At 39.3% G+C, this 26,899-nt stretch overlaps 1 protein-coding gene across 1 annotated transcript in view; it reads left to right on the forward strand.

The window, feature by feature from the left end:
- Positions 1-26,899, forward strand: part of LOC122815128 (gastrula zinc finger protein XlCGF26.1-like) — a 197,480-nt gene that overhangs the window by 123,656 nt on the left and 46,925 nt on the right. Inside the window, exon 3 of the mRNA XM_044087382.1 lies at positions 8,632-8,751. Coding sequence (XP_043943317.1) covers positions 8,632-8,751 — 120 coding nt within the window. The remainder of the gene's footprint in view (positions 1-8,631; positions 8,752-26,899) is intronic.

The raw sequence follows: 26,899 nt of genomic DNA on the forward strand, positions 1-26,899 counted from the left end.
TTGTGAGTTACATACCAAAAGGGGCATTGTACTCTATAATAGGTCTAATGAGTGACGAGTAGAGGGGAACAATTACCTCTTTTTTTTCCTGGATGAGAAACCTTTTGTGATGAGGTGTGCCACGTAGAAGGATTTTGTGACTTCTGCGGCGATGTGATTATCAAAGGAGAGACTACCGTCCACCTGTGTCCCAAGATCTCTTATCACACTTTCGGTGTTAAGTAGACTACCACCTATGTGGTAGCTCATGGGCACAGAGTTTTTACCAAAGGGGATGACAATGCACTTTTTGGCATTGAGTTTGAGGCCATGGCTTTGACACCAGGAATCTGTCTCAGTGAGGCCTTTTTTAAGATGTCCACATCGTTAGGAGTTTCAATTATGGCTCCTAGTTTGCAGTCATCTGTGAACTTTGTTAGCTAAAAACCTTCTGTGTTAGCCTGTACTTCAGAAAAGTAGATACGAAACAGTAGCTGACTCAGGACTGAACCCTGTGATACTCCACTTGTCACTGGTCTGAAGTCGGATTTGGAGTCTGCAACTTTCACAGTGTGGGTTCTTATTTCCTTGAGGATCAGACAGAAGTACTTCCTCTGTCTGTTTTTGATAGCCTGTGGATAAATGAGCAGATTATCGCTGGCATCCTTTATATAGAGTATTTGAAGCCTGTCTTCTTTTATCTTTTTGTCATAGCCTTGCAAGCTGATAGAACTATTTTGTGTCATCTGCTGATGTAGTTTCCAGAAGCTGGTAGAGTTTCTGTAATATGTTTTTCTGTGAACAGTAACTACTCTATTAATGTCTTTCTTATGCAGCCAGTATTCCTACTTCGCATTGTCTGTCTTTTCTATCTTTCTCTTTTTCATATGCTCCTTTTTTGTTTTCACAACTTTTTAGACTTCTGCATTCCGCCACCAGTTTTACTTATGTACCTTATTTCTATGTCTGGAGCAACATAGTCACCATGGTTGCTATTTTGAGATGTTAAAATTCTTCTGGGTTTCTACCATTCATTCCTCCTTCTTCCTGAGATGCTAGAGCCCTGAGTATTTCCTTGAAGTCCTGTGTTTCACTCTAGTCAGTTCCCAGTCTTCAGCCATGGTTTTATTCACTTTAAAGTCTTCTCTGAGCACTGCTTACAGCTGATTTTGAGCACCTGTAGTTTATCTTGGGGGCTGACCATTTCAGTGGGGATGACTTTGCAATCCCTGATTTGGCCCCAATAGTCTTTCCTTACTAAGGAACAAGTCTACTTGAGTTTCATGCGAACCACTCGTGTGTGTGTGATCTTTTGTGTGTCTTTGTGTTGGCCAGCATCAAGCAGTTTGTGAAACATCAATTGAACGGCCTGTGCCTGCTTATCCTGTTGCCCTGCCCTTGTGGAACTGACAAGTCTTGAACCCAGATCTACTTTTGAAAAGGAAAAAAAAGAAACACCTGTAGAAATGTCTGTTCTGCGAGGAGCACATTTTGTTTTACTGTAATTGTCTGAATAACTTGATGTTTATTCCTTTTTTTGAAGAATATTAAATCAAGATTTATTTTTATATGCTTGCCTAAAAAGGTAATTATTTTTGTAGTGAAATAATTTCCTAATATTTTGTGAATGAGCTGAACTCATAAAGTGAGGGAAGATAGATTTCACAGGAAATAAGTTGAGCAGAATTCAACAACATTTGGTTCCATTACTAAAACACTTTAAAGGCACATGTTGAGATTTGGGATGATTTTTTTAATTCAGCACCTGCTTAAATTGAGTATATGTCACCGAGGTATTAAATCTGGCACTGTACCAACAGCGCTATTTATACAAATTATACAAGATGTTCTGTATGTCCTACCTTAAGTATTAAATTGACTATGATGTCACAGCACTGACATGTAATACAAATCATAAAATGAGTTCAGTAAATCCCACCCCAAATACTTAACTAATGGTGATATTCTATCATTACCAGGTAATGTGAATTTTAATAAAAGTTCAGTGAATCGCATTTTATAGGTAGGTACTAGGCTATTGGCCCTAGAGCCTATATAAGTCTAGCCAAAAAGGTACCCTGGCTTTGCCACCAAAGAAAATTATTTTCCTGTGCCCCTGTCGAGCACAGCCACAGAGATGATCCCCTGGGTGAATTTCCTATTTCCCATCCATTCATCAAGATTTTTCTTGAAAAGTGCTAATGAGGAGCTTTGTTTGATATAGATAGGTAGTTTGTTCCAGAGTATGGGAAGTCTCTTGGACAGGAATCTATCCATCCAGCATGTACTGTTTATTGTAGTGACAAGGTTTAGGTCCCTAGAGTGTGTAGCTCGGAGGGATTGGGATTTCTTTAATTGGAGCATGTCCAACAGCTTTGGGTTTGACATAGCTTTGTATGTTAGGCTGAGATCGCCTCTGAGTAGGCGATATGCGACGGAGTAAAGCTGGAGTTTTTTTAGACTGTCTGCGTAGAGCATCTGTTTGAGGTCAATAATCCTCTTTGTGAGGTATTTCTGTGGCCTTTCCAGTTGTTGTAAATGTCTTGTGAGGTACATACCAAAAGGGGCATTGTACTCTATAATGGGTCTAATGACTGATGAGTGGAGGGGAACAATGACCTCTTTTTTCATGGATGAGAAACCTTTTGTGATCAGGTGTGCCACGTAGAAGTATTTCCTGACTACTGTGGCGATGTGATTATCAAAGGAGAGACTACTGTCCACCTGTGTCCCAAGGTCTCTTATCACACTTTCGGTGTTAAGTAGACTACCACCTATGTGGTAGCTCATGGGTTCAGAATTTTTACCAAAGGGGATGACAATGCACTTTTTGGCATTGAGCTTGAGGCCATGGCTTTGATACCAGGCATCTGTCTCCATGTAAAACTGCAGTGTTTCGGAAATGTAACTGATGGTAATACTCTGCAATTACCCTGTTGTATAAATCATAATAAATTTTCAGAACATCCTACCCAGATATTAACTGATTAGGACAATCCAGCACTGCTGTATTGTGTAAATCGTACAATTAGTTATGTAATTTTCTGACAGATATTTAAATAATATTGATAAAAATTTTGTAAATCTACCAACATATTTAACTGATGGTGGTGGTCTAGTAGAGCCATGTATTATGAATCGCAGAAGGAGTTTCCGACTCCCCTTCCCAAATATTTAAGTGATGGTGATATTCAAACACTGCAGTTTTACACAAACTGCGTGATGTTATCTTCCTCCTGTATCACTTTTGGACAAACATTATTCCCACAGCTGTGATTCATTACTAAACAGTTATAACAGAAAGGTTCATGTAGAGATGCATCATAGGAGGTTACTAGGCTATTGGCCTTGAGGCCCTTATAAACCTAGCCAAGAGTTTAGCCCATGTTTAGACAAATCAGCACTCAATGTCCCTGTCCGTCAGGGACATGGGTGGAGTCCCAGGGGTATATTTTCTGTTTCCCATCCAGTTATCCAGGTTGCTCTTAAAATGGGGTAAAGAGTTACTCTGCTTGATGTGGAGAGGGAGTCTATTCCATATCTGGGGGAGTCTCTGGGACACACATCTGTCCTGCCAGCAGGTCTTGTTTATGTCACAGACCAGGTTGAGGCTGAATGTCTCAGTTACTTGAGTGGAGCTTGACCTGTGGATATGCAGCAGTCACATTAAGGTGGGGTCCGTAATCACTTTGTGTGCCAGACAGAGGTCACCTCTCAGGAGTCTGTATGAAACTGAGTAGAGGGATAGGGCTTTTAGCCTATCTGTATATGGTAGATGTTTGAGGCCCTGTATTCTCCTGGTGAGGAACCTCTGTGGTCTCTCCAACTGCTGCCTGTGCTTTGCGAGGTACATGCTGAAAGGGGCTTTGTACTCAATAATGGGCCTTATAAGGGAAGAATACAGGGATGTTATGACCTCCTTGTCCCTGGATGAGATACCTTTACTTATGAGGTGGGCCATGTAGAAGGCTTTCCATACAATGGAAGGAACATGGTGGTCAAACGTCAGGTTGCTGTCAACCTGGGTGCCCAAATCCCTCATGATTGATTGCGTGCTTAGGATGTTGTTATTAATGTGATAATTTGTGGGGACATCACTCTCCCCAAAGGGGATGATGATGCATTTTTTGATATTCAGCTTGAGGCCATGTTTCTGGCACCAGTAATTTGTCTGAGTGAGACCCTCTTGGAGAATGTCCACATCACTACGGGAACTGATGACAGCACCCAGCTTGCAATCATCTACAAACTTGGTCAGCCATAACCCACTGGTTTTGGCCTGCACCTCATAAAAGTATATCCCAAATAACGCCACTTGTTATGGGTCTACTACTTGAGGTGGCTTCCCCTATTTTGACTACGTGGGTTCTATCAGTGAGCCAGTTTGCTACCTATCTGGTAACATACATATGGATTGATGCGTAGCCTAGAGAGTTTATCTATTATGTCTGAGTGGGGAATAGTATCAAAGGTCAAGGTAGGCGGTGTGCACCATCTACCCCTCATCCATGGCTTTGTTGACTGTATCAAAGAAGTCAACCAGGTTTAGCAGACATGACCTCCTCTTGATGAAGCCAAACTGTGTGGGATCAAGTGTTTGGAGGTTGCCAATGTCCTTGTTAATGAGGTCCATGATAATCTGTTCCATGGCCTTGCAGATCAGACTAGTTAGGCTGATGGGTCTTTCCAGGATCAGTGGACACTCCACCTTTGTGTAGAGGGATGACAGTGGCTGTCCTCTACTCAGCTGGGATGAAGCCAATACTCAGGCTTTGGTTGAATAGGGTGCCTAATGGTGCTGCAAGTTCCTGCCTGAGTTCATGTAGGATGTAGCCTGGGATGTTATCGGGTCCCATGGAGGCTGTATATTTTTTTGCCTTTGAGAGAGCAGTGATGACCTGTTCCCTAGATATATGGGGAAGGTGGCAGGTACTGGAGATGTCCTGATTTACTGATGGGGGGACAGAGAGGTAAAGTTTTTGCTGAATCTGTCAGCCAGGAAGTTTGCTATATCTATGGGATTTGTATATGTTGTGTCTTTGACCACCAATTCTGAACAGATCTGGGTGCTTCCTTTGAGGTTGTGGACATATGTGAAGAAGGCCTTATGTTTGTCTCTAGTAAATGTGGCCAATTTGGACTCCGTTTGCTTTCGAAGATTTCACTAGTGCAATTTGCTTGTTCAGGGTAAGGAGACATTGCTTCCAATTGGGCGCCTGCTCCTTCTTGGTCTTGGATGGCAATTTTTTCCTTTTGTCATAGAGTTTATTTATTGCAGATGTTCACCAGACAGGTTTACTCTTCCTTGCGGAGGATGCTTTAGCCCTGTCAGGTATTCCTGATGCCATGCATCTATATAAATGCTCGTATAGTGCTTTGGTGTAGTTTGGGATATTGTTGCCAGTTCCTACAGATGATGAGGGGGCTGTAAAGCTGTTTATACCATCCCTCAAGACGCTGTAATCAGCTTTGGAAAAGTTTTTATGTCTGATCCTAGCTAGAGGGGGGTTGGTGGGGATGGTGACTTTGAAACTAACCGTTTTGTTGTCGGATCTTACCAGGGAGGATGATACTAGAGGGATGCTGCAGTGGTTACTCATGTTGGTTAATACCAAGTCCAAGATATTATCACCCCTTGGGGGGTATCATCTAGCTGTTCCAAGGCAATTGCATTGATAAAATCGAGGAATCTCTGGGCATTTGTGTTCTGACATGAGTAGTTCTTCCAGTCTATGTTTGGATAGTTAGTCATCCAGGATCAGGTAAAGGGTTGAATCTTGATAGATTCGAACAGATCCACATAGGCGGATTGGGCATATTGAGTCAGATTTGGGGCCAGTAGCTAGCTTTGATTTGAATAGGGGTCTTGTCAGTGGTTAACTGCACCTGGAGTGTCTCCTGTGCGTCATACTGTTTGACCAGCCTGGAGGTGTGTGTGTCTTTTATATATATTGAAACTCCACCTCCTTTGGCTTTACTGCTTACAGTTTGGGGTCTGAATGTATGATATGATGAGTAACCAGGTAAGGCTCGGGTGCTCTCTGCAGCTTTGAATCAGGTTTCTGTGACTGCACAGATGTCAGCATTTTCCAGGGTTAGGAATGCTTTCAATGAGTGCAGTTTCATGCTTACTGATATATGGCATGGCATTGTTAGTCATATTTCTAAATTATTAATAAATATTCTTTTATAATAAATAGAACTAAGTATCTCCTTGTTAAACTCCATGTTGTAACAGAAGTTAACCAATATACAAGGGAAAAATCTGGAACAAGAACTGTTTGGGCTGGGTAAAGACGGGACTGGTAGAGTAAAAGTTGAATAGTACTGAAAGGTAGCAGCAGCGCAAACAGGACCGATTTCACAAATTGTCTTTTTTTGCCATCGCAACTGCATAATGTAATATACGCATTATAACATAACAAAAGCTGTAATATATGCATTATAACATAACAAAAGCTGTAATATATGCATTATAACATAACAAAAGCTGTAATATATGCATTATAACATAACAAAAGCTGTAATATAATGCATTATAACATAACAAAAGCTGTAATATATGCATTATAACATAACAAAAGCTGTAATATATGCATTATAACATAACAAAAGCTGTAATATATGCATTATAACATAACAAAAGCTGTAATATATGCATTATAACATAACAAAAGCTGTAATATATGCATTATAACATAACAAAAGCTGTAATATATGCATTATAACATAACAAAAGCTGTAATATATGCATTATAACATAACAAAAGCTGTAATATATGCATTATAACATAACAAAAGCTGTAATATATGCATTATAACATAACAAAAGCTGTAATATATGCATTATAACATAACAAAAGCTGTAATATATGCATTATAACATAACAAAAGCTGTAATATATGCATTATAACATAACAAAAGCTGTAATATATGCATTATAACATAACAAAAGCTGTAATATATGCATTATAACATAACAAAAGCTGTAATATATGCATTATAACATAACAAAAGCTGTAATATATGCATTATAACATAACAAAAGCTGTAATATATGCATTATAACATAACAAAAGCTGTAATATATGCATTATAACATAACAAAAGCTGTAATATATGCATTATAACATAACAAAAGCTGTAATATATGCATTATAACATAACAAAAGCTGTAATATATGCATTATAACATAACAAAAGCTGTAATATATGCATTATAACATAACAAAAGCTGTAATATATGCATTATAACATAACAAAAGCTGTAATATATGCATTATAACATAACAAAAGCTGTAATATATGCATTATAACATAACAAAAGCTGTAATATATGCATTATAACATAACAAAAGCTGTAATATATGCATTATAACATAACAAAAGCTGTAATATATGCATTATAACATAACAAAAGCTGTAATATATGCATTATAACATAACAAAAGCTGTAATATATGCATTATAACATAACAAAAGCTGTAATATATGCATTATAACATAACAAAAGCTGTAATATACGCATTATAACATAACAAAAGCTGTAATATATGCATTATAACATAACAAAAGCTGTAATATATGCATTATAACATAACAAAAGCTGTAATATATGCATTATAACATAACAAAAGCTGTAATATATGCATTATAACATAACAAAAGCTGTAATATATGCATTATAACATAACAAAAGCTGTAATATATGCATTATAACATAACAAAAGCTGTAATATATGCATTATAACATAACAAAAGCTGTAATATATGCATTATAACATAACAAAAGCTGTAATATATGCATTATAACATAACAAAAGCTGTAATATATGCATTATAACATAACAAAAGCTGTAATATATGCATTATAACATAACAAAAGCTGTAATATATGCATTATAACATAACAAAAGCTGTAATATATGCATTATAACATAACAAAAGCTGTAATATATGCATTATAACATAACAAAAGCTGTAATATATGCATTATAACATAACAAAAGCTGTAATATATGCATTATAACATAACAAAAGCTGTAATATATGCATTATAACATAACAAAAGCTGTAATATATGCATTATAACATAACAAAAGCTGTAATATATGCATTATAACATAACAAAAGCTGTAATATATGCATTATAACATAACAAAAGCTGTAATATATGCATTATAACATAACAAAAGCTGTAATATATGCATTATAACATAACAAAAGCTTCTCACAACACTAAACAGGTTTAACACTCCTTTGCTGGAATTTTCAGATTTCAAATCAAGGAACTTTTCCTTACCTGTCTTTGTGTTGTCCGACACAACAGAAACATTTGAGAACTTGGATTGTAGGATGAGTCTCATGGAAAAGCTTTTTCTAAGCTATACATTTCAGTTATGTAACTTGCTTAGCCTGCATTGTCTTTGAGTATCAGAATCTTTTGCATGTTTACATCTTTAGGATATTCCAGTAGAATGAATATGACATTTTTTTATTCACACGGAGTCTCTGAAATGTGTCTCTAGCTAAAAAGGACCTCATTCTAATTTCTTAAATGAATGACTATATTGTCTATAAATAAATGGCAACAGACAAAACTGAAATACTTCCTGGGAGTTTATTTTAAATAACTTCTGTATTTTATGCAGGCTATAACATTCCAGTAGATCACCTACTGCTGTTACTTACCAAACCAGGTGACCTTTCATTTAACATTACAGAAGACGTGGCCAGACGTCAGGGTGGACTTCATGAAGCCACCATCAAAAGTGAGTAATTTGTCTGTTAATGCATTGAATCTTGGCCTGTAATTTACATCTGAGGTTGATTTAAATAGTTGGAGATAGATGAGAGAACAAGTTATGTCTGGATTTCAGTTACTTGTAAAACATTGGAATTAAAAATGGCAGTCATTCAATAATTTATCAGATCTTACATCAGATATGTCAACTGGATTTGGACAGCCTGATAACGTTTAAACGTTATTGGATCTTACTGCCAGCTTTTGATGAAGAAGGAAGTTACTGTAACGTAAACATGCTTTGTAATTGAGACTTGGAGGCCTAGTTCAACCTGATTCTTATGAAAGGTTAAAATGCAAGGGGACATGAGCCTTTCAAAATACAGAAAGGAATATATATCCACATTTTACGAAATGCGCAGACTTTTTCTGGAAATTTTGAAATGTAAAAAAAATATTAAATAACAGCTTCTCCCGCTATTACATTAAGGCATCAGTTCTCAGAATTTGTCGCAATGAGACTCTCAGACCACAGAAAAGTCCTGTACATTCCCTAGATATCAGAAAAGTACTTGAGTTACCCAAGCCTCAATTCCCACTTGTCTTGAGCTTAATAAAATAGCTATGAAAATGACTGCAAAGAACTGGAAAATTAGATCATATCTTTATGTACAGAATTTGTAAATATTGTCACTGTTGTATGTCAAAATGGTCTACTATTAAGATGAAAACAAGCAAAGTAACCACAGAATAGAAGTTATTGATTAATTTGCACGCAAGAATAGAGAAATATTAATTTACATTCTGTGATCAGCTTATGGGTGTTTAGTACTTTTATATATATAAAACAGCAGCTGATGTAGACATTTATGTGAATAATTACTGATTTTTTGTTAGCGTATTTGTTTTTGCATATACAATTTTAATAAAAATATTATAAACAAAAATGAAATTACTTTGCTCTTCTCCATAGGTGAAAAACAAATACCTCACTCTAGATAAGCAAACACATGCTACCTCTGTACGAAACACAAATCCTGCACACAGCTGTAATAAGGGAGACTTGGCCTGTATATCGATGTATGTCTCTCTTTGTCACTGTTGATTTACAGTATATACATATGTGTCCTGTAGTGAGGAGCTAACGCTTCAAGTACTCAGCATTTCAGGCTTGCTTAGCTGTCCCCTGAAGCAAGCCTCACCTCTCGACAGAGACACAGCTCATTATTGGCATACCTCTGTGGTAAAGCACTGGGCATATAGTACAGAGTTAACCCTTTGCTAGACCTTCTTATTACAAACCTGCATGAAGTCCATCACTCTAATGTTGCACATCTCTTGTGATATCCCTGATAGTGATACCCAGCAATTATAAAAATGCAATCACAGATAAATTGCCTTGAAGTTGACCTAGAAAACTACCACCTGTGAATTTGTAATAAATATATTACAGATGTCTTTTTGCAGACGTTTCCAATTTACCAACAGTAGCATCAGACCAGACATATTTCATCTGCTTAGTGGTTTGATACCATTCCCAGGCATACACATACATTCAGCGTTTAACAGCATTTGTATTGATATCAAGTGATCCACACATCCACCTTTAGTACGGCATTTTTATTACTTAGACTGTTAAGCAAAGCATGCCAAAGAGAGCAAACCAGGCATCTGTTAGTGTTGATTCAAGCTCTCCTTTTGGCATTTCCAGGTTTTCCTAGGCAGACTAAGATTAATAATCTCTTCAGCAACTCCTTGTGTGACTCTCTAGGGCTCCTTTCACTAGAGAATGCTTAGTATAGAGCTCCAGAGACAGTCTGCCAAAGGCATCCTAGCCAGATGCTCAGGCTGTCAGTCAGAGCCTCAAGGATCCTGTCCTGGGGAATCAGCCCAGCAATGCTTCAGAGGGGCTTCATATCAGCCCTTTTACATAGCATTACATCCCTTCTGTCGTTATGCAAAGTACAAAAATGATAGCAGAGGGTAGGGACATAGACTGATCAGTAAACTAAAAACCTATACTCAGCTCCTGCTTCAGCTTCGAGGACCTTTACAATGTCCGTACAAATGTAGACCCAGAACCTACTCTGATCAATCACCAGATCTAGTTTTTCTTTATTTGTGAGCAACACATTATTTACTCTTTGGGTACGCAAAAGCAAAATCATCTTATCTCTATTATTACACAACTTGCCCCATTTTATTGTGCACAGTTTATTGCAAAAAAAAAAAAAAAACTTTAATGGTAAAAGTCACACTGAATGAATAAGCATACAAAACAAATTCCCTGCAGTTTTTTGTACAGGTAGACCAGCGTCTCTTACATCTCCCTGATATACTATTGACATACACTGAACTCACTGGTCATACAAAAGCTGTCATACAGCCCCTGAAAAAAAAAAGAGAGTCATTTCATAATATTCATTTTCCCCACAGGTTGACTCCCGAGTAGACAAATTCATTTTAAAAATATATTTATTTTATTTTTATTTTATTTTATTTTACATTTGTTGACTGGGCTAGTCTAGCTGGATATATGTCCATTTTCAGTAGAGGCCCGGGGAGAAAAGCTCCAAGGGTAAGATTACAAGTATAAAACAGACATAAACAATGGTAATACAAGTTTTACAAACAAAGCAACTAAGTAGGCAACAATAATTTCAACATAGCAAACCAAATATAATGGATGTATAAGAAAAAAATGGTTCATTTTTTTTTTTTTTTTTTTTTACATTAGTCAAAAAGTATTCATATAAAGTCAATTGTGTAAAGTTAGAGAGGATAGAAGAGGAAAGAGTGAAATTAACCTGGGTCAGTGCAGGAGCATAGCCAGTATTTGTTGAGATGATTTCTCAGTTGTCTTTTAAAAAGTGGGAGAGCACAAAGATGTGATGTCAGAGGGTAATTTATTCCACATTGTTCCAAGAGTTGGAAAAGAGGCAGCCCCCTGCAGAGTTATTAGGTTTTGTTATATTAATCAGTAGTTTGTTGGAAGAACGTAGATGCTTCAGGTTGTTGTAAGGTGAAATGAGGTTAGAGAGTATAGGCGTTTTAGTTGGTTGGTATAGGACTGTATGAGCTATTAGGAGCTGTTGAGATAGGAGTTGGTTAGGAAGTTCAAGCCAACCTAGTTCTCTTAGGTTCAGGCAGTGGTGAGTTCTAAATGGGGTTCCTGTTGCAAATCGAGCAATATTATGGTAAGATTGTGCTAGTTTATTGATGTTGTTTTTGGAGAGGTTAGTGAATATGGCAGATGCATATAGTAGAGAAGAGATGAGATGGGATCTGGCTAAGGTTTTTCTTGATTCTGCTGTAAGGAAGGCTTTGATTCTGTAAAGGGATCCAATTTTCTTATTAACTAATTTTATTGTATTGTTGATGTGTGTATCAAAGCTGAGGTTGTTGTCAATGGTTATTCCTAGTAGTTTGGTAGTTGATTCTGGGGAAATAAGGGTGTTGTCAGTGGAAGTAAGAGTGAAGTTTAGGGGGGGTAGATCTGTGGGAAGGTGAGAACAATAGCAGTTTGGTTTTTTTTTGGGATTGAGAAGTAGACAGCGGTCAGTGAACCATTGTTTGACTGTGGTAAAAGCTTTTTGGGTGATTGAGTGTAGTTCGGTTTGTGTATTGGCAGAGCAGATAATAGTAGAATTGTCAGCATATTGTATGCAGATAGTGTTTGGGATAGCTGAATGGAGGTCATTAATAAAGATAGAAAATAAAAGGGGGCCTAGGATAGAGCCTTGAGGAACTCCTAGTGAGATTGGGAGAAGATTAGATAACGTATTTTTCCAGAGAACAGCTTGCTGATGGTTTTCTAGGTAAGATGTAAACCAAGTTAAGGAAGGAGCATCAGGTGAGAGGGATTGAAGAATGTGCAGAAGAAGTTTATGGGTAACCATGTTGAAGGCTTTAGATAAGTCAATGAAGACTGAATGATAGGATATTATTGTTCCGGTTATAATTAATGGAGTTGGTAAAGGAGAGTAAGGCTGTAGTAGTACTGTGGGAAGGTCTGAATCCATGTTGGCAGTTAGCAAATAGATTGTTATTTAGGAGGTGGTTAAGAAGTTGTTTGTGAATACATTTTTCCATGATTTTAGCAATAGGTGATAGTAGTGCTATAGGACGGAAGTTAGAATGGTCGTTGGACTTACCCCCTTTGTGTAGTTGGATGATATGAGATATCTTCCAAATAGTTGGGAAAATTCCTTCCTGTATAGATCTATTTATCAGGATAGAGATGGGATAGGCAATGGCTTTAGAGTCTATTTGCAGGTATTCTGCAGGGAGTTTGTCAGCAGAAGGAGTGGTGGGTTTTAGCTTTTGAAGCAGTGATAAGATAAAGGAGGTGGATACTGGTTGTAGATGAAAGGGAGGAGGTAGTTTTAAAGTAGTGAAGGGTAGCTTAGTGGTGTCAGGAGATAGGTGACTAGCAAGAGTTTGGATAGTATTAGTATAGAATGAATTAAAGTTGTTGGCTGTTTGTGTGGGATTTTCTGGGTTAGAGCCTTCAGGGCTTGGTGTGATAGACTGGCCAGGGGATAAAAGATTATTAATAGTGGACCAGAATCTTTTAGGTTCCTTGTTGGAGTTTTGTTGTGAGTGTAGGTAATAATTCTTTTTGTCTGTTAGGATGGCTTTTTTGTACTGTTTCTAAGTTTTTTGAAGTTTTTGTGGTCAGTTAGATTCTTAGTGGCATGCCATTTTGCCCAAGATTTGTTTCTGAGGATCATTTTTTGCCTAGTGGTTTTGATTAGCCAGGGTGCTACTTTAGCATTAGTTCTAATAGTGCGATTTGGGGCATAGTGATGTAGGATAGATAGGAATGTGGAATTAAAGTGTTGGACTGCTTCGTTTAGAGGGAGATATTTTAGAGGAGACCAATTGTATTGCATTAATTTGGTTAGAAAGTGTTCAGAGTTAAAATGTTTTTTTGAGCGAAGTGTTCTATATATGGTAGGTAAAGGTAGGTTAGTTTTATGCCTAATGATATAAGTCAGTGAGTGGTCGCTTAGTTCTTCAGGGAGAGTACCAGATTGGTAGGTTTGTTGAGGAGTATTAGTAAGAATCCAGTCTAGGATGGTTTCTTTTTTGTGGTTTTATTTGTTCTAGTAAGGTTATCTATGAGTTGTGTGAATCCATAGAGGTTAATATGGAAGGTAGGGTTTGTCCTGTTACAGGAATACCAATCAATGTTGAAATCACCTAGGACAATTGTTTCTTGAGGGGGGTAGGTATGGAGTGAATTGAGTATGCATTCAAGTGTGTTATTGTTATTTCCTGGGGGAAGATAAGCACGTGTGATATTAATGGCTTTGGAACTATTGATTTGAAGTTTAGAGGCAAGTATTTCTGCATTGTTATCAGGGCTTAGAGTCTGATCTATAATACTAATTTGGATATGAGCTTTATGGAGAATTGCTATCCCTCCACCCACGATCAAGTCTAATGATGTTATACCCAGGTGGTGTGATTTCCCTGTTTTTGATGGATGGCTTTAGCCATGTTTCAGTTAGACATAAAATGTCAAATTGATGGATTTCTAGTAGGGCATGAACTTGAGAGGTTTTATTACAAATACTTCGTATGTTGAGATGAGCAATATAGAGAGAGTTAGTAGGTTTGGTAGTAGATAGAGAGTGAATTTTGTCATGTTTTTTGTAGGTATTAGAATGGTTATGGTATGGTCCAGGGTTAGGATTAATGTCTCCATCCAGCAGTAGGTGGAGGTATTTAAAATCTTTTGGTTGAAGAAGTTTGTGTAAGCTGTCTATTAATTTTCTAGATTTTGATTTATTTACCTTGATATATGCAGGTCTGTGGTATTTGGCTAGAGGGTATTTTGGTTGGGTTGTGAGATTTGAGAGGATAGAAGAGAAAGTTAATATAGGTGTAGAGGTTTGTTTAGATGTAAAAGTAATATTAGAGTAAAGTGGGTATTCATAGAAGGTTAAGAAATACGTAGCAATGAGACAGGAGATAGATGATAAGCAAATAAGAAGTTTTAGGTGTGAGGAGTTATGTGTTGAGTGCATTTTAGTAATAGAGGAGGTGAGTAAAGGAGAGAAGTTTGTGTGCAGTTCAAGTAGTTTGAGTAAGTAGTTAGGGGTGGAGGTAGGATGTTCTAATTAGTGGGTGTGGTGTTTGGCAGAAGAGGTAGAGTGAGTTTATGATGTGTAGTTATATGATTGGTGTAGATGACATAGGGATGTGGCCACTAGTGGTATAAATGTAGGAGCATTGGGGTGGGTGGGAATTGGGGGCAGGGTAGGGGAGCGGAGTGAGCCCACAGGGCGAATGGAGCGGGTAGACACAAGAGAGTGGTCAACCAAGGAAGACAATCAGTAGAATGGAAGTAATCTGCAGGTAAGTCTAAAAGTGGAAGAAAGAAGAAGTGAGTAAACAGGCTAATCTAAGGTGCTTATGGTCAGGAGTAGGTTGCAGGGCTACAGTAAGGTATGTATATGTAAGAGAAGTAGAGTGTAGTTAGTATATCCAGGGGTGAGGATATAGAGGTGCAGAACTACCACTAAGAAGCGAAGAAGTTGAAATCAGAGCTACAAGTAGGGTTGGGAGGTCTTGGGAGAGAAGGTTGTAATCGAGATGCAGAGCAGTAGAGGTAGGGCGCCACCTAGTGGCCTGAGATATAATTTCCACAAATCCCTCACATACAAGGTAGGCAAGCTACCGGAGAGGGGAAAAGAGGCAAAGTACTACAAATGAGAGAGCAGAGGCTGTCTAGGAGGGGTGGTTAAAGGAAGAAAAAGAAATAAAAACTAGTTTGGGGAAAATTGTAGGCTGCTGGCTATCTGGAGTGGGGAAACTAGCCTAGTGAAGCAAGGAAATTTGTCCAGAGTTATTAATAAAAATATCTAGTTACGAGAACAGTACATACTTTCACTGTCTTAAGAAACAGCTGGCCACTCAGGGAGCTGAAGGATAGTTTCAAAGTCCAGATTTGTGTTCAGAAATTTGCAGGCGGGTGTTATGCAGGTGTTAGGTACTTGAGGTTCCCAGGTTTCACTGTCTTAAGAAACAGCTGGCCACTCAGGGAGCTGAAGGGTAGTTTCAAAGTCCAGATTTGTGTTCAGGAATTTGCAGGAGGGTGTTATGCAGGTGTTAGGTACTTGAGGTTCCTGGGTCAGGGCCTAGCACCCAGAACAGAGAGCACAGCAGCCAGGTAGATAGCAAGGGAAGAAAAAGTATGCAAAAAAATTCTCCCTGAAACTCCAATGGACTAATATTTTGTAGTATATGATTGTAGGAATGATCATTTGTATATTTATATTTTTAGGTTTTATACCTTTTAAAATGGTTTTAATAGTCAACTTACAGTGAAATATTTATTGCGAGTAAATGTATTGTCTCTCATAAGATTAAATCCCCTTTTGATTCGACATTGATCCAATGAAATGAATGAAGTCATTATATGTGTTAGCACTGAAGTTAAAAACTGAAGCACTTGTTTGTTTATTTAGTTTATAAAAAAGTTGTTTTGTAAGCTCCATTTTGGATCAAAACAATATTTTGTAGTTCTGAAGAGTTTTAGTTTGGTCCTAAGGTGGTACGTGTTGCACAAATCAGAAATGATGTGCCTCTCCATAGACCTAACAACCCTATAAGCTGTTACATACTTCATTCTGCAACACTATTTGTTTATAAGTGTGGCAGAGTAAAGCTGTTTTATATTTTGCCATTGTTCTTTGCCAGCTGTTGCTGTTCAGTATTAGTCCCTAGCTTGAGACCTTGCTTAAGAGCTCTTGGATGTACTTAACAAGATTTTGTTAAGCACCCTCTAAGCACTTTTAAGATCAAGTCATATGCTAGGGACATCCTTAACAAGTTTAGCGTTTTCCTGATTTGGGAGCTTAATCACGGCATCCATGCATTGCACTGTGCTTTAGACATGTTGATTGGGGCTTAACACAGAACAAGGATCTCCAGATTGCATTAGCATAATGGTAAGAAAAATAGTTCTGGTCTGCAGGCATGGGTGAGAAACAGCACAGTTTTCTGAATCACTGTTACCTGTTCCTGTGGACCAACAGCACTACAGGTTAAACATTCACTTATGCCTTTGTACTGTTTATCATGTTACTATATAGCAGCCATAGTGCTATCTATGTACAGACTGCTAAACCTACCTTACAATGCATTGTGTAGGGCACAAGAATTTTCCATCTCCTGATAGCAGTCTTATAAACTATACAATACAGTACGCCATACTGTGCTGTGCATGTCTCGTAATATCATGTCCTGTCCCCAGTATTATAGGTTCATAGGACGATACTAGGGTATTGGCCCGAAGTCCCTTATAAGCCTAGCCAAGAATTTCACCCATGTTCCCACAAAGTCAGCACCTGTTTTCCCTGTCCAGCAGGGACACAGGTGAGATCCCAGGGCTATAGTTTCTGTTTTCCATCCAGTTATCCAGGTTCCTCTTAAAGACAGATAGTGAGGTACTCTGCTTGACATGGAGAGGGAATCTGTTCCACAGATGGGGGAGTCATTGGGACACAAATCTATCCCGTCAGCAAGTTCTATTAATTTCACAAACAGGTTGAAGCCTTGGGTGTGGATTGCACGAGTGGAGTTTGACTTACTGATGTGCAGCAACTCTATTAAGGCAGAGTCTGAGACGGCCTTGTATGCCAGACACAGGTCACCTCTGAGCAGTCTGTATGAGACTGAGTAGAGGGGGAGGGCTTTTAGCCTATCTGTATAGGATAGGTGTTTGAGACCCTGGATTTTCCTGGTCAGGAACCTCTGTGGTCTCTCCAGCTGCTGCATGTGCTTAGCAAGGTACATGCCGAAGGGGGCATAGTACTCGATAATGGGTCTGATAAGGGAGGAGTACAGGGATGTTATTACCTCCTTGCTTATGAATGAAATACCTGTATTTATGAGGTGGGTCATGTAGAAAGTCTTCGTACAACAGAGGCAACGTGGTGGTCAAAAGTCAGGTTGTTATCAACCTTAGTACATTGTTATTAATGTTATAATTAGTGGGGACACCATTTTCCCCAAAGGGGATAATGATGCATTTCTTGGGATTCAATTTGAGGCCATGCTTCTAGCACCAGTCATTAGTTTGGGTAGGGCCCTCTTGGAGGATGTTCACATCGGTAGGGGAATTTATGACAGTGCCCAGCTTGCAGTCATCTGCAAACTTGGTCAGCCACAGACCACTGGTTTTGGCTTGCACCTCAGAAATGTATTTCCCAAACATCAGAGGCCCCAAGACTGATCCTTGGGGTACACCACTTGTTACGGGTCTACTACTAGAGGTGGCTTCCCCTATTTTGACTGAGTGAGTTCTATCAGTGAGCCAGTTAGCTACCCATCTGGTAATATACGGGTTGATGTCTAGCTGGGAGAGTTTATCTATTATGCCCGAGTGGGGAATAGTGTCAAAGGTTTTGGCTAGGTCAGGGTAGGTGGTATGCACTGTCTTCCCCTCATCCATGGCTTTGGTGACTGTTTCAAAGAAGGCAGCCAAGTTTAACAGGTATGATCTCCCTTTGACAAAACTAAACTGTGTGGGATCAAGGATTTGGAGGTTGCCAATGTCCTTGTTTTAAGGTCCATGATAGTGTGTTCCATGGCCTTGCAGATCAGGCTAGTTAGGCTGATGGGCCTATAATTACCTGGGTCAGTGGATGCTCCACCTTTGTGTAGAGGGATGACAGTAGCTTTTTTGGTGTAGGCTTGGACATAAGTGCTTGTTCCAACTGAAGAGATGGTGGCTGTGAAGCTGCTTATACCTGCTCTCAGGAGGTTGTAGTCAACTTTGGAAAAGTTTTCTTGTTCGACCCTTGCAATTGTGGGGGTCAGGGGAGATGGTGACTTCGAAAGTGATTTGCTTTATGGTCAGATCTTACCAAGGAGGATGATACTGTAGGGGTGATACAGTGGCTACTCATGTTGGTTGGTATCAGGTCCAGGATATTTTCACCTCTTGTGGGGGTGTCAACCAGCTCATCCAATGCATTGACACTGATGAAGTTGAGGAATGTCTGGGCATTCGTTTTTGAGCTAGACTAGGTCTTTCACTCTATGGCTGGGTAGTTAAAGTCACCCAGGATCAGGGTAGAGGGTTGAATCTTGATGGATTCAAGTAAGTCCAGATAGATGGAGTGGGCCTCCTGAGTCATGGTTGGGGGTCTGTAGCTAGCTATGATTTCAATAGGTGTTTTGTCAACAGTTAAATGCATCTGGAGTGTCTCCTGTGCATCATACTGTTTGACCAGCCTGGAGGTGTGTATGTCTTTGATAAATATTAAAACTCCACCTCCTTTGACTTTGTAGCCACATGTTTGGGGTCTGAATGTATGCTAGGACAAGTAACCTGGTAAGGCTGAGGTGCTCTCCACAGCTTTGAACCAGGTTTCAGTGACTGCACAAATGTCAGCATCTTCCATGGTGAGGAATGTTTGCAATGAGTGCAGTTTCATGTTAAGACTCCTAGCATTTAGCACCATGACCTGTAAATTTTGTTTAGAAGAATTTTTCATGCTGGTAATTTTGTCCTCATGACTTTGCCTAAAAAATGCACTATGGAGGACGCAAGAGCCTTTACCAGAAGACTGAAGCCCAGGGGAAATGGATGAAGGCCATCTATAGCAAAGCATCGTGGTCTGTTAGTCATCCAGGCTGTCAGGTACTGGATCCCCTTGGAATGACACCAGAAGCTAAGCCAATTATTAAAGTCAGTCATATCTTGTTTGTATTGATGCATCATTCTGAGTGATGGTAGGATACTGCTTAAGGATAGGGACATACCTGCCTGGGACCCATCTTCAGTGAGCTCAGCAGTGGTGCCGGAAGCTGTTGAAGACAGGGGAGGCGGGTGGAGGGTGAGAAGGGCACTTAGTGATCTAAAAAGGGCAATTTTTATAACTATTTACTACCACAACATAGGTTCACCTGGAGGACATTTTAAGCTTAGCCAATTCCCTTTTGGTGCTTGAATTAACATTTTCTGATTGGTCTTACCTGTCCCATGGCTAATAATTGTATATTAGCCCTAGTGAGAATAACTGTGATCATACTGTAGATAATTTGAGGGGACCCATGTAAGGGATGCAGCATTTAGGAACTGCCTCTATCCATTAGTGGCATGAGGGACAATCCTGGAGTACATTTTCTATTACCCATTCTTAGATCCAAGTTGCATTTGAATGTGGACAGAAGAGCTTTGTTTAATTTTTATGGATAGTCTATTCTAGAACAGTGGTAGTCTCTGTGATATATATCCATCTGTCCACAACATTCAGTTTAGATACCTGGACTGAGTATTTCTGATGCCATTTGACTTGCTGATGTTCAGTAGGTCCATCCGTATTAGGTCGAAGGATGCCTTGTATGCCAGACATGTCACCTCTAAGCACTCTGTAGGATACTGAGTATAGTAATAAATCTTTGAGGTGGTCCATGCAAGACCTGTTTTTCAAGACTTGTATCCATTTAGTAAGGTATCTCTGAAGGTATTCCAATTGTTGCATGGGGCTGGACAGATATATGCCAAGGTGGGCATTATACAAAATGATTGACCTAATGAGAGCTTTGTAAATGGGCACAACATCTCTATATCTAGTCACAATCAATTTGTTTATGAGCTGTGCAATACAGAAAGGCTTTCTTATAACTCTGGGCACATGTTGGTCAAACGTTAGGTCACTGATCACACAAGTTCCCAAATGCCAAAAAACTGGGTCAGTTCTCAGAGGGCATTGTCATCATTTTGACACTAGTTATTATTTGGGACAAACCTTCCTGCATGATGGTTAAGTCATTTGTGTATTCAGTAACTGCTCCTATCTTGCAGTCATCTCAAACTTAGCCGGCCAAAGTTCTTTGATATTTCCTGTTACTTTTGAGATGATTATGCCAAACCGAATAAGTCTCAGCACCGAACCCTGAGGGACTCCATTCATGACTGGTTACACACTAAGTAATGAAACGGAGCTTCACACACTGAGTAATGAAACGGAGCTTCACACACTGAGTAATGAAACGGAGCTTCACACACTGAGTAATGAAATGGAGCTTCACACACTAAGTAATGAAACGGAGCTGCTTCGCAGTTAAATAAGTAATGAAACGGAGCTGCTTCACAGTTAAATAAGTAATGAAACGGAGCTTCACACACTGAGTAATGAAACGGAGCTTCACACACTAAATAATGAAACGGAGCTGCTTCACAGTTAAATAAGTAATGAAATGGAGCTTCACACACTAAGTAATGAAACGGAGCTGCTCCACAGTTAAATAAGTAATGAAACGGAGCTTTACACACTGAGTAATGAAACAGAGCTGCTTCACAGTTAAATAAGTAATGAAACGGAGCTGCTTCACAGTTAAATAAGTAATGAAACGGAGCTTCACACACTGAGTAATGAAACGGAGCTTCACACAGTTAAATAAGTAATGAAACGGAGCTTTACACACTGAGTAATGAAACAGAGCTGCTTCACAGTTAAATAAGTAATGAAACGGAGCTTCACACACTAAGTAATGAAATGGAGCTTCACACACTAAGTAATGAAACGGAGCTTCACACAATAAGTAATGAAACGGAGCTTCACACACTGAGTAATGAAATGGAGCTTCACACATTAAGTAATGAAACGGAGCTTCACACACTGAGTAATGAAACGGAGCTGCTTGACAGTTAAATAAGTAATGAAACAGAGCTTCACACACTAAGTAATGAAACAGAGCTTCACACACTAAGTAATGAAACGGAGCTTCACACACTAAGTAATGAAATGGAGCTTCACACAATAAGTAATGAAACGGAGCTTCACACACTGAGTAATGAAACGGAGCTTCACACATTAAGTAATGAAATGGAGCTTCACACACTGAGTAATGAAACGGAGCTGCTTGACTGTTAAATAAGTAATGAAACGGAGCTTCAGACACTAAGTAATGAAACGGAGCTTCACACACTAAGTAATGAAGCGGAGCTTCACACAATAAGTAATGAAACGGAGCTTCACACACTGAGTAATGAAACGGAGCTTCACACATTAAGTAATGAAATGGAGCTTCACACACTGAGTAATGAAACGGAGCTGCTTGACAGTTAAATAAGTAATGAAACGGAGCTTCACACAATAAGTAATGAAACGGAGCTTCACACACTGAGTAATGAAACGGAGCTTCACACACTGAGTAATGAAACGGAGCTTCACACAATAAGTAATGAAACGGAGCTGCTCCACAGTTAAATAAGTAATGAAATGGAGCTTCATACACTGAGTAATGAAACGGAGCTGCTTCACAGTTAAATAAGTAATGAAATGGAGCTGCTTCACAGTTAAATAAGTAATGAAATGGAGCTTCACACACTAAGTAATGAAACGGAGCTGCTTCACAGTTAAATAAGTAATGAAACGGAGCTGCTTCACAGTTAAATAAGTAATGAAATGGAGCTGCTGCACAGTTAAATAAGTAATGAAATGGACCTTCACACACTAAATAATGAAACAGAGCTGCTGCACAGTTAAATAAGTAATGAAACGGAGCTTCACACACTGAGTAATGAAACGGAGCTGCTTCACAGTTAAATAAGTAATGAAACAGAGCTTCACAAATTAAGTAATGCAACGGAGCTTACAGTGGGTGTTGACTGTGGGTGCAGCTACAGCAATGATGTGATTAGTTTTCCGTGTTCCTTTGTGTTTAAATTATGTTAGCCTGCAGCACACATGAGTCCTCCTTTGGGTCCTAAAACTCCATGTTGTTATGGTCTTGCAGCTGTAAAAGTGTGTGTGAGGGGTTGCTCCACCCTCCTCGCTGTATGGTTCCAGTGCCCATGGAGCTCAATTATGTCTCTCTTCATATAGTCCAGAGAGGTATGTCTCTAGTCATTCACAACAACATGGAGTATGACAGAGTCATAACAGTGCCTGTTGTTGAAAGACTTGAGTGCGTGAGTGATATGGCAGATTCTAGCACCTGACAAACAACTTACCGAGACTTTCTCCTTGTCTAGCCTAGTGAGGGGCACATCTGTGTGTCTCATGATAGAGTCTCCTATGATTAGTATGTTGTGTTTGTGGCTGGACCTTAGAGGCTGTGAGACACAGGCCTGTGTACTATGTGTGGTGCTTGGTGTAGTGGGTTGAGATGTGCGTGTGTGCTTTTGCGTTGGAGGTCTCTTTTGTTTATGTATGTGTTTGCTGATAACCTCCACATATGTAGGAATGTACTGTACAGGTGTGGGTGGTATTAGAGGTATGGTGTTTGTGCAGACAACCTTCTCAGTGCCAGATGTACTGGCTTGTGATTGAGACCGCAAGAATTCTAGGTTCTTAATGTAATTGCATCTCTCACATATTGTGTTCCTAGTTGATAGAAGAAGAGGGTTGTCCATGTACATGAGGCAGTTGCTACATTGTCTCAGTATTCCCATATCAACTAGCCTAGCAGGAGAAACCATAGGAAATTGTCTGTCCATGGTTGTCAGAATCTGTGAAAGAGAGGTCAAAGATGGTAGAGTGGATACTATCAGAATAGAGTTACCTCTAGGTATGAGTAGGGCTGATAAAATCAACATAGTAGTTGCAAGGGTGGGTGTCAGTTACACAGGAGTGCTGGTAAGGGAAAAAATGCAACTGATATACCTCGCAGTGGGTTAAAACAGTGCATTGGCAGTGAGCGACGAGCAAACAAGTGCAGCACCCTGCAAACACAGGGTTTAGATACCAGAAAAGATAGAAGAATCTAGAAGCTCAAATTACTACCCAGCCCTGCTAGCACCTGCACTTTCAAGCAGTCACTTGTGCTAAAGAAGGTCAGGCAGCCCTGTTACTTTCACTAATAGAGAAGACAAGCCCCTCCCAGCATAAGATGGCTGCCAGAAACACAGGAAACTCAACAAGTAGAACAACCAGGCTGGATACAGCAGGCCTCTATTCAGACTATGCTACCTGACTAGTACACAGAAACCTCACAGAAAATGCACAAAAAAGCACAGCTAGAGCACTTACAAACAAAAAATACCACTCTCAGTATGAAAAAGGAGTTTGCAGTTAAGTAATTCAGTAAAAATGCAATTATAGTAATGACACACTAGCAATAAAAATACAGTTAAAACAGTACAAAATGCAGTGAAACAGTAAAAAAAGCTGTATAACAGTGCAAAATTTAGTAAATTAGCTGTATAGCACTACTATAAGTATTAAGAAGTGCAATTCAATGAAATAAATGTAAAAAAAAAGTATTTTCTGCTCTCAGCCTCAGGAAATTTCAGCTATGTCACAGTGATGAATCACCACTCCTCAGCTTGGTAAAAACAAGCATAGCCCCCTTGCAGACACGGTTTAAATAGCAGAAAAGATGGAAGGTCTAGAAGCTGGAATTACTACCCAATCCTGCTAGCCCCTGCACTTTTAACCAATCACAGTTACTTTAGCCTCACATGTGAATGCCACATCAGTGCATGTCCTATAACATTGTGTCCCATCCCCAATATTACATAGTTACATAATCCTCACGAGTACTTTAACAGTGTATGTTCCGTGGCATTGTGACCTCTCCCCAATACTACACAGTTATATTAGCCTTAATTGTGAATACACCAGCAGTGTATGTGCTATGACATTGTGTTCCCTCTCCAGTGTTACACAATGAAACCAAATTTATTAACCAATAATGACAAATGTGCCCATTTCAGAATATTTCGACCATAAAAGTCCATTCAAATTACTGTCATTAAACTCCACCAGTATCCCTACTTATCAGTTATGAGAAAAGCAAACAAAACTCTAAAAATTGCTGAAGGTAGATCAATAAAGACAGCTAACACAAAAGTAAAATCTTGACCACACCACCACGAGTTCACAGTATATAATCCAAATGGACAGTTTAAAAACAGCATTAATAACACTTCCCAAGTAAAAAAACAATGAAATAAGAAGAGCCTCTTATGAACCATGATAAGCGCTTTCAGACGATCTAATGAAGGCTACGTCTGAAAGTGCTTATCATGGTTCATAAGAGGCACTGATGAAAAGACAGGAGTTAAAGCTGGAGGTGGCAGAGTTAAAGATGTTAAGATTTGGAATGGGTGTGACAAGGATGGACATGATTAAAAATTAGTATATTAGAGGGTCAGCTCAGGTTGGACAGTTTGAAGACTAAGCCAGAGAGGTGAGATTGTGTTGGTTTGAACATGTGTTGAGGGGGATGATAGGTATATTGGGAGAAGGATGCTAAGGATGGAGTTGCCATGTAAGAGGAAAAGAGGAAGTCCCAAGATAAGGTTTATGGATGTAGTAAGAGAGGACATGCAGGTGGTTGATGTGACAGAGCAAGATGCAGAGGACAGGAAGAAATGGAAACAGATGATCCACTGTGGTGACCCCCAAGTGGAAACAGCTGAAAGACAAAGAAGCATGCATAATCACTGCAGAAGAAAAATTCATCGGAATAATTCCACATTAAGGAGAACCATTACTAATGCAGGGATTTTTGCTGTCAAATAACTGTACATTTCAGTGCTTTATTTACAAATGCAGTGCCTGCTGTCCTTGAAGAATAATTATTCTGTAATGCATGAGGAAATTGTTATGCTGATGATACTGCCATAACATTTCTTCAACTATATCTTACTTGCAAAAAATATCTACAGATTCATATATCATTACTAGGCATGCTGTCCAGGAGACCATTAAGCGGCCTAGCCCAAATTCACAATTGTCCCAAAGCACTCTCTTGTGAAGTGATTTGCTGAAGGTCACACTGTAGGTAAATCAAGATGGAAAGATTTAAACTCTGCGCTTTTAGCACAGGAAGCAAATCATTGACAAGTTGGAGTTTTAGCCCTCTGCACTAACTACTAGACAGAGTAACAGATTTTAAAATGTGGTATTGTAGCATTTCTAACAGAGCTGGGTCAGAGTGGCCCGAAGTCCCAGTGCCTCTGTCGATATGAGACTGGAGTGAGTTCTTTAGGTCAATGTGGACAAATGTTTCCTAGGATCCACTCAAGAGTACTTTTCTGGCCAGTGTCTGTTGAGGTGTCTAGTGAGTACATGCCAAATGGGGCAGCCTATTCCTAATGAGGCAGTGACCTCTTTCTTCCTGGATGTTTCTGTTGATGTGTGGTAATGAGGTTGGGGTCAACCTTCTGTGTTGTGGACTAATTGATGTGTGGTCTCTGGGAAGGTTGGGGTTTCTTTAGATGTAGCATTTCTAACAGAGCTGGGTCAGACATGGCTTTGTAAGTCAAGCAGAGATTGCCTCTAAGTAGGCGATATGAGACAGAGAATAGTTGAGTTCTTTTAGTCTGTCAATGTAGGACAAATGTTTAAGGCCTAGGATCCTCTTTGTGAGGTACTTTTCTGGCCTCTCCAGTTGTTGCAGGTGTCTAGTGAGGTACATGCCAAATGGGGCATTGTACTCAATGATTGACCTAATGAGGGAAGAGTAGAGGGAGACAGTGACCTCTTTCTTCCTGGATGCAAAACCCTTAGTAATGAGATGTGCCACATAGAAGGACTTTCTGACCACTGTGGCAATGTGGTGGTCAAAAGAAAGGTTGCTGTCAACCTGTGTTCCCAGATCTCTTATAACGCCTTCTGTGTTCAGTGGACTACCATTGATGTGGTAACTCATGGGAACCAGGTTTTTCCTAAAGGGGGTGGTGACACATTTTTTGGGATTGAGCTTAAAGGGAGAGTGTCAAGATTCTCTGCTTGACTGATTGTTTTGATTAGGATGGTAGGTCATGTGATCTTTTTGTTTACATTCAGGCAGCTTTTAGTGTATGAGCTCAGGTTTCAGTACTTACTTTGGGGGGGTAGCTTCACTAACAAGGAAAATGCAAACAACTGTCTCCTCTGCTTTATTGCCTACAGCCCCCCCCTGACAAGGAAACTTCAGCAGTCTTTGAAGTGTAGTGAAGTAATGCTTACATAAGCTACTTTTTTTTTCCAGGAAGACACAGTAGTGGACTTTAAAGACTTTCTGCAACATAGTTTCTTGGTTGTTTTGATTTAATGATGATGAAAACAGATGCAGTGGATACGTTTTATTGTATTGGATGGAGCAGTGCTGTTCATTTGCTAATGTGACTCCTCATTGAGTTGCTTTTTACATGCATGTCTCTCTCCGTTTGTTCCAGTGATGGGTCCTACTGTTATATGGGAAAGGGGCACAACAAT

Source organism: Protopterus annectens, chromosome 11.part0, assembly GCF_019279795.1.
Source record: "Protopterus annectens isolate FY-2018-M chromosome 11.part0, PAN1.0, whole genome shotgun sequence".
NCBI classification, from domain to species: Eukaryota; Metazoa; Chordata; order Ceratodontiformes; family Protopteridae; genus Protopterus; species Protopterus annectens.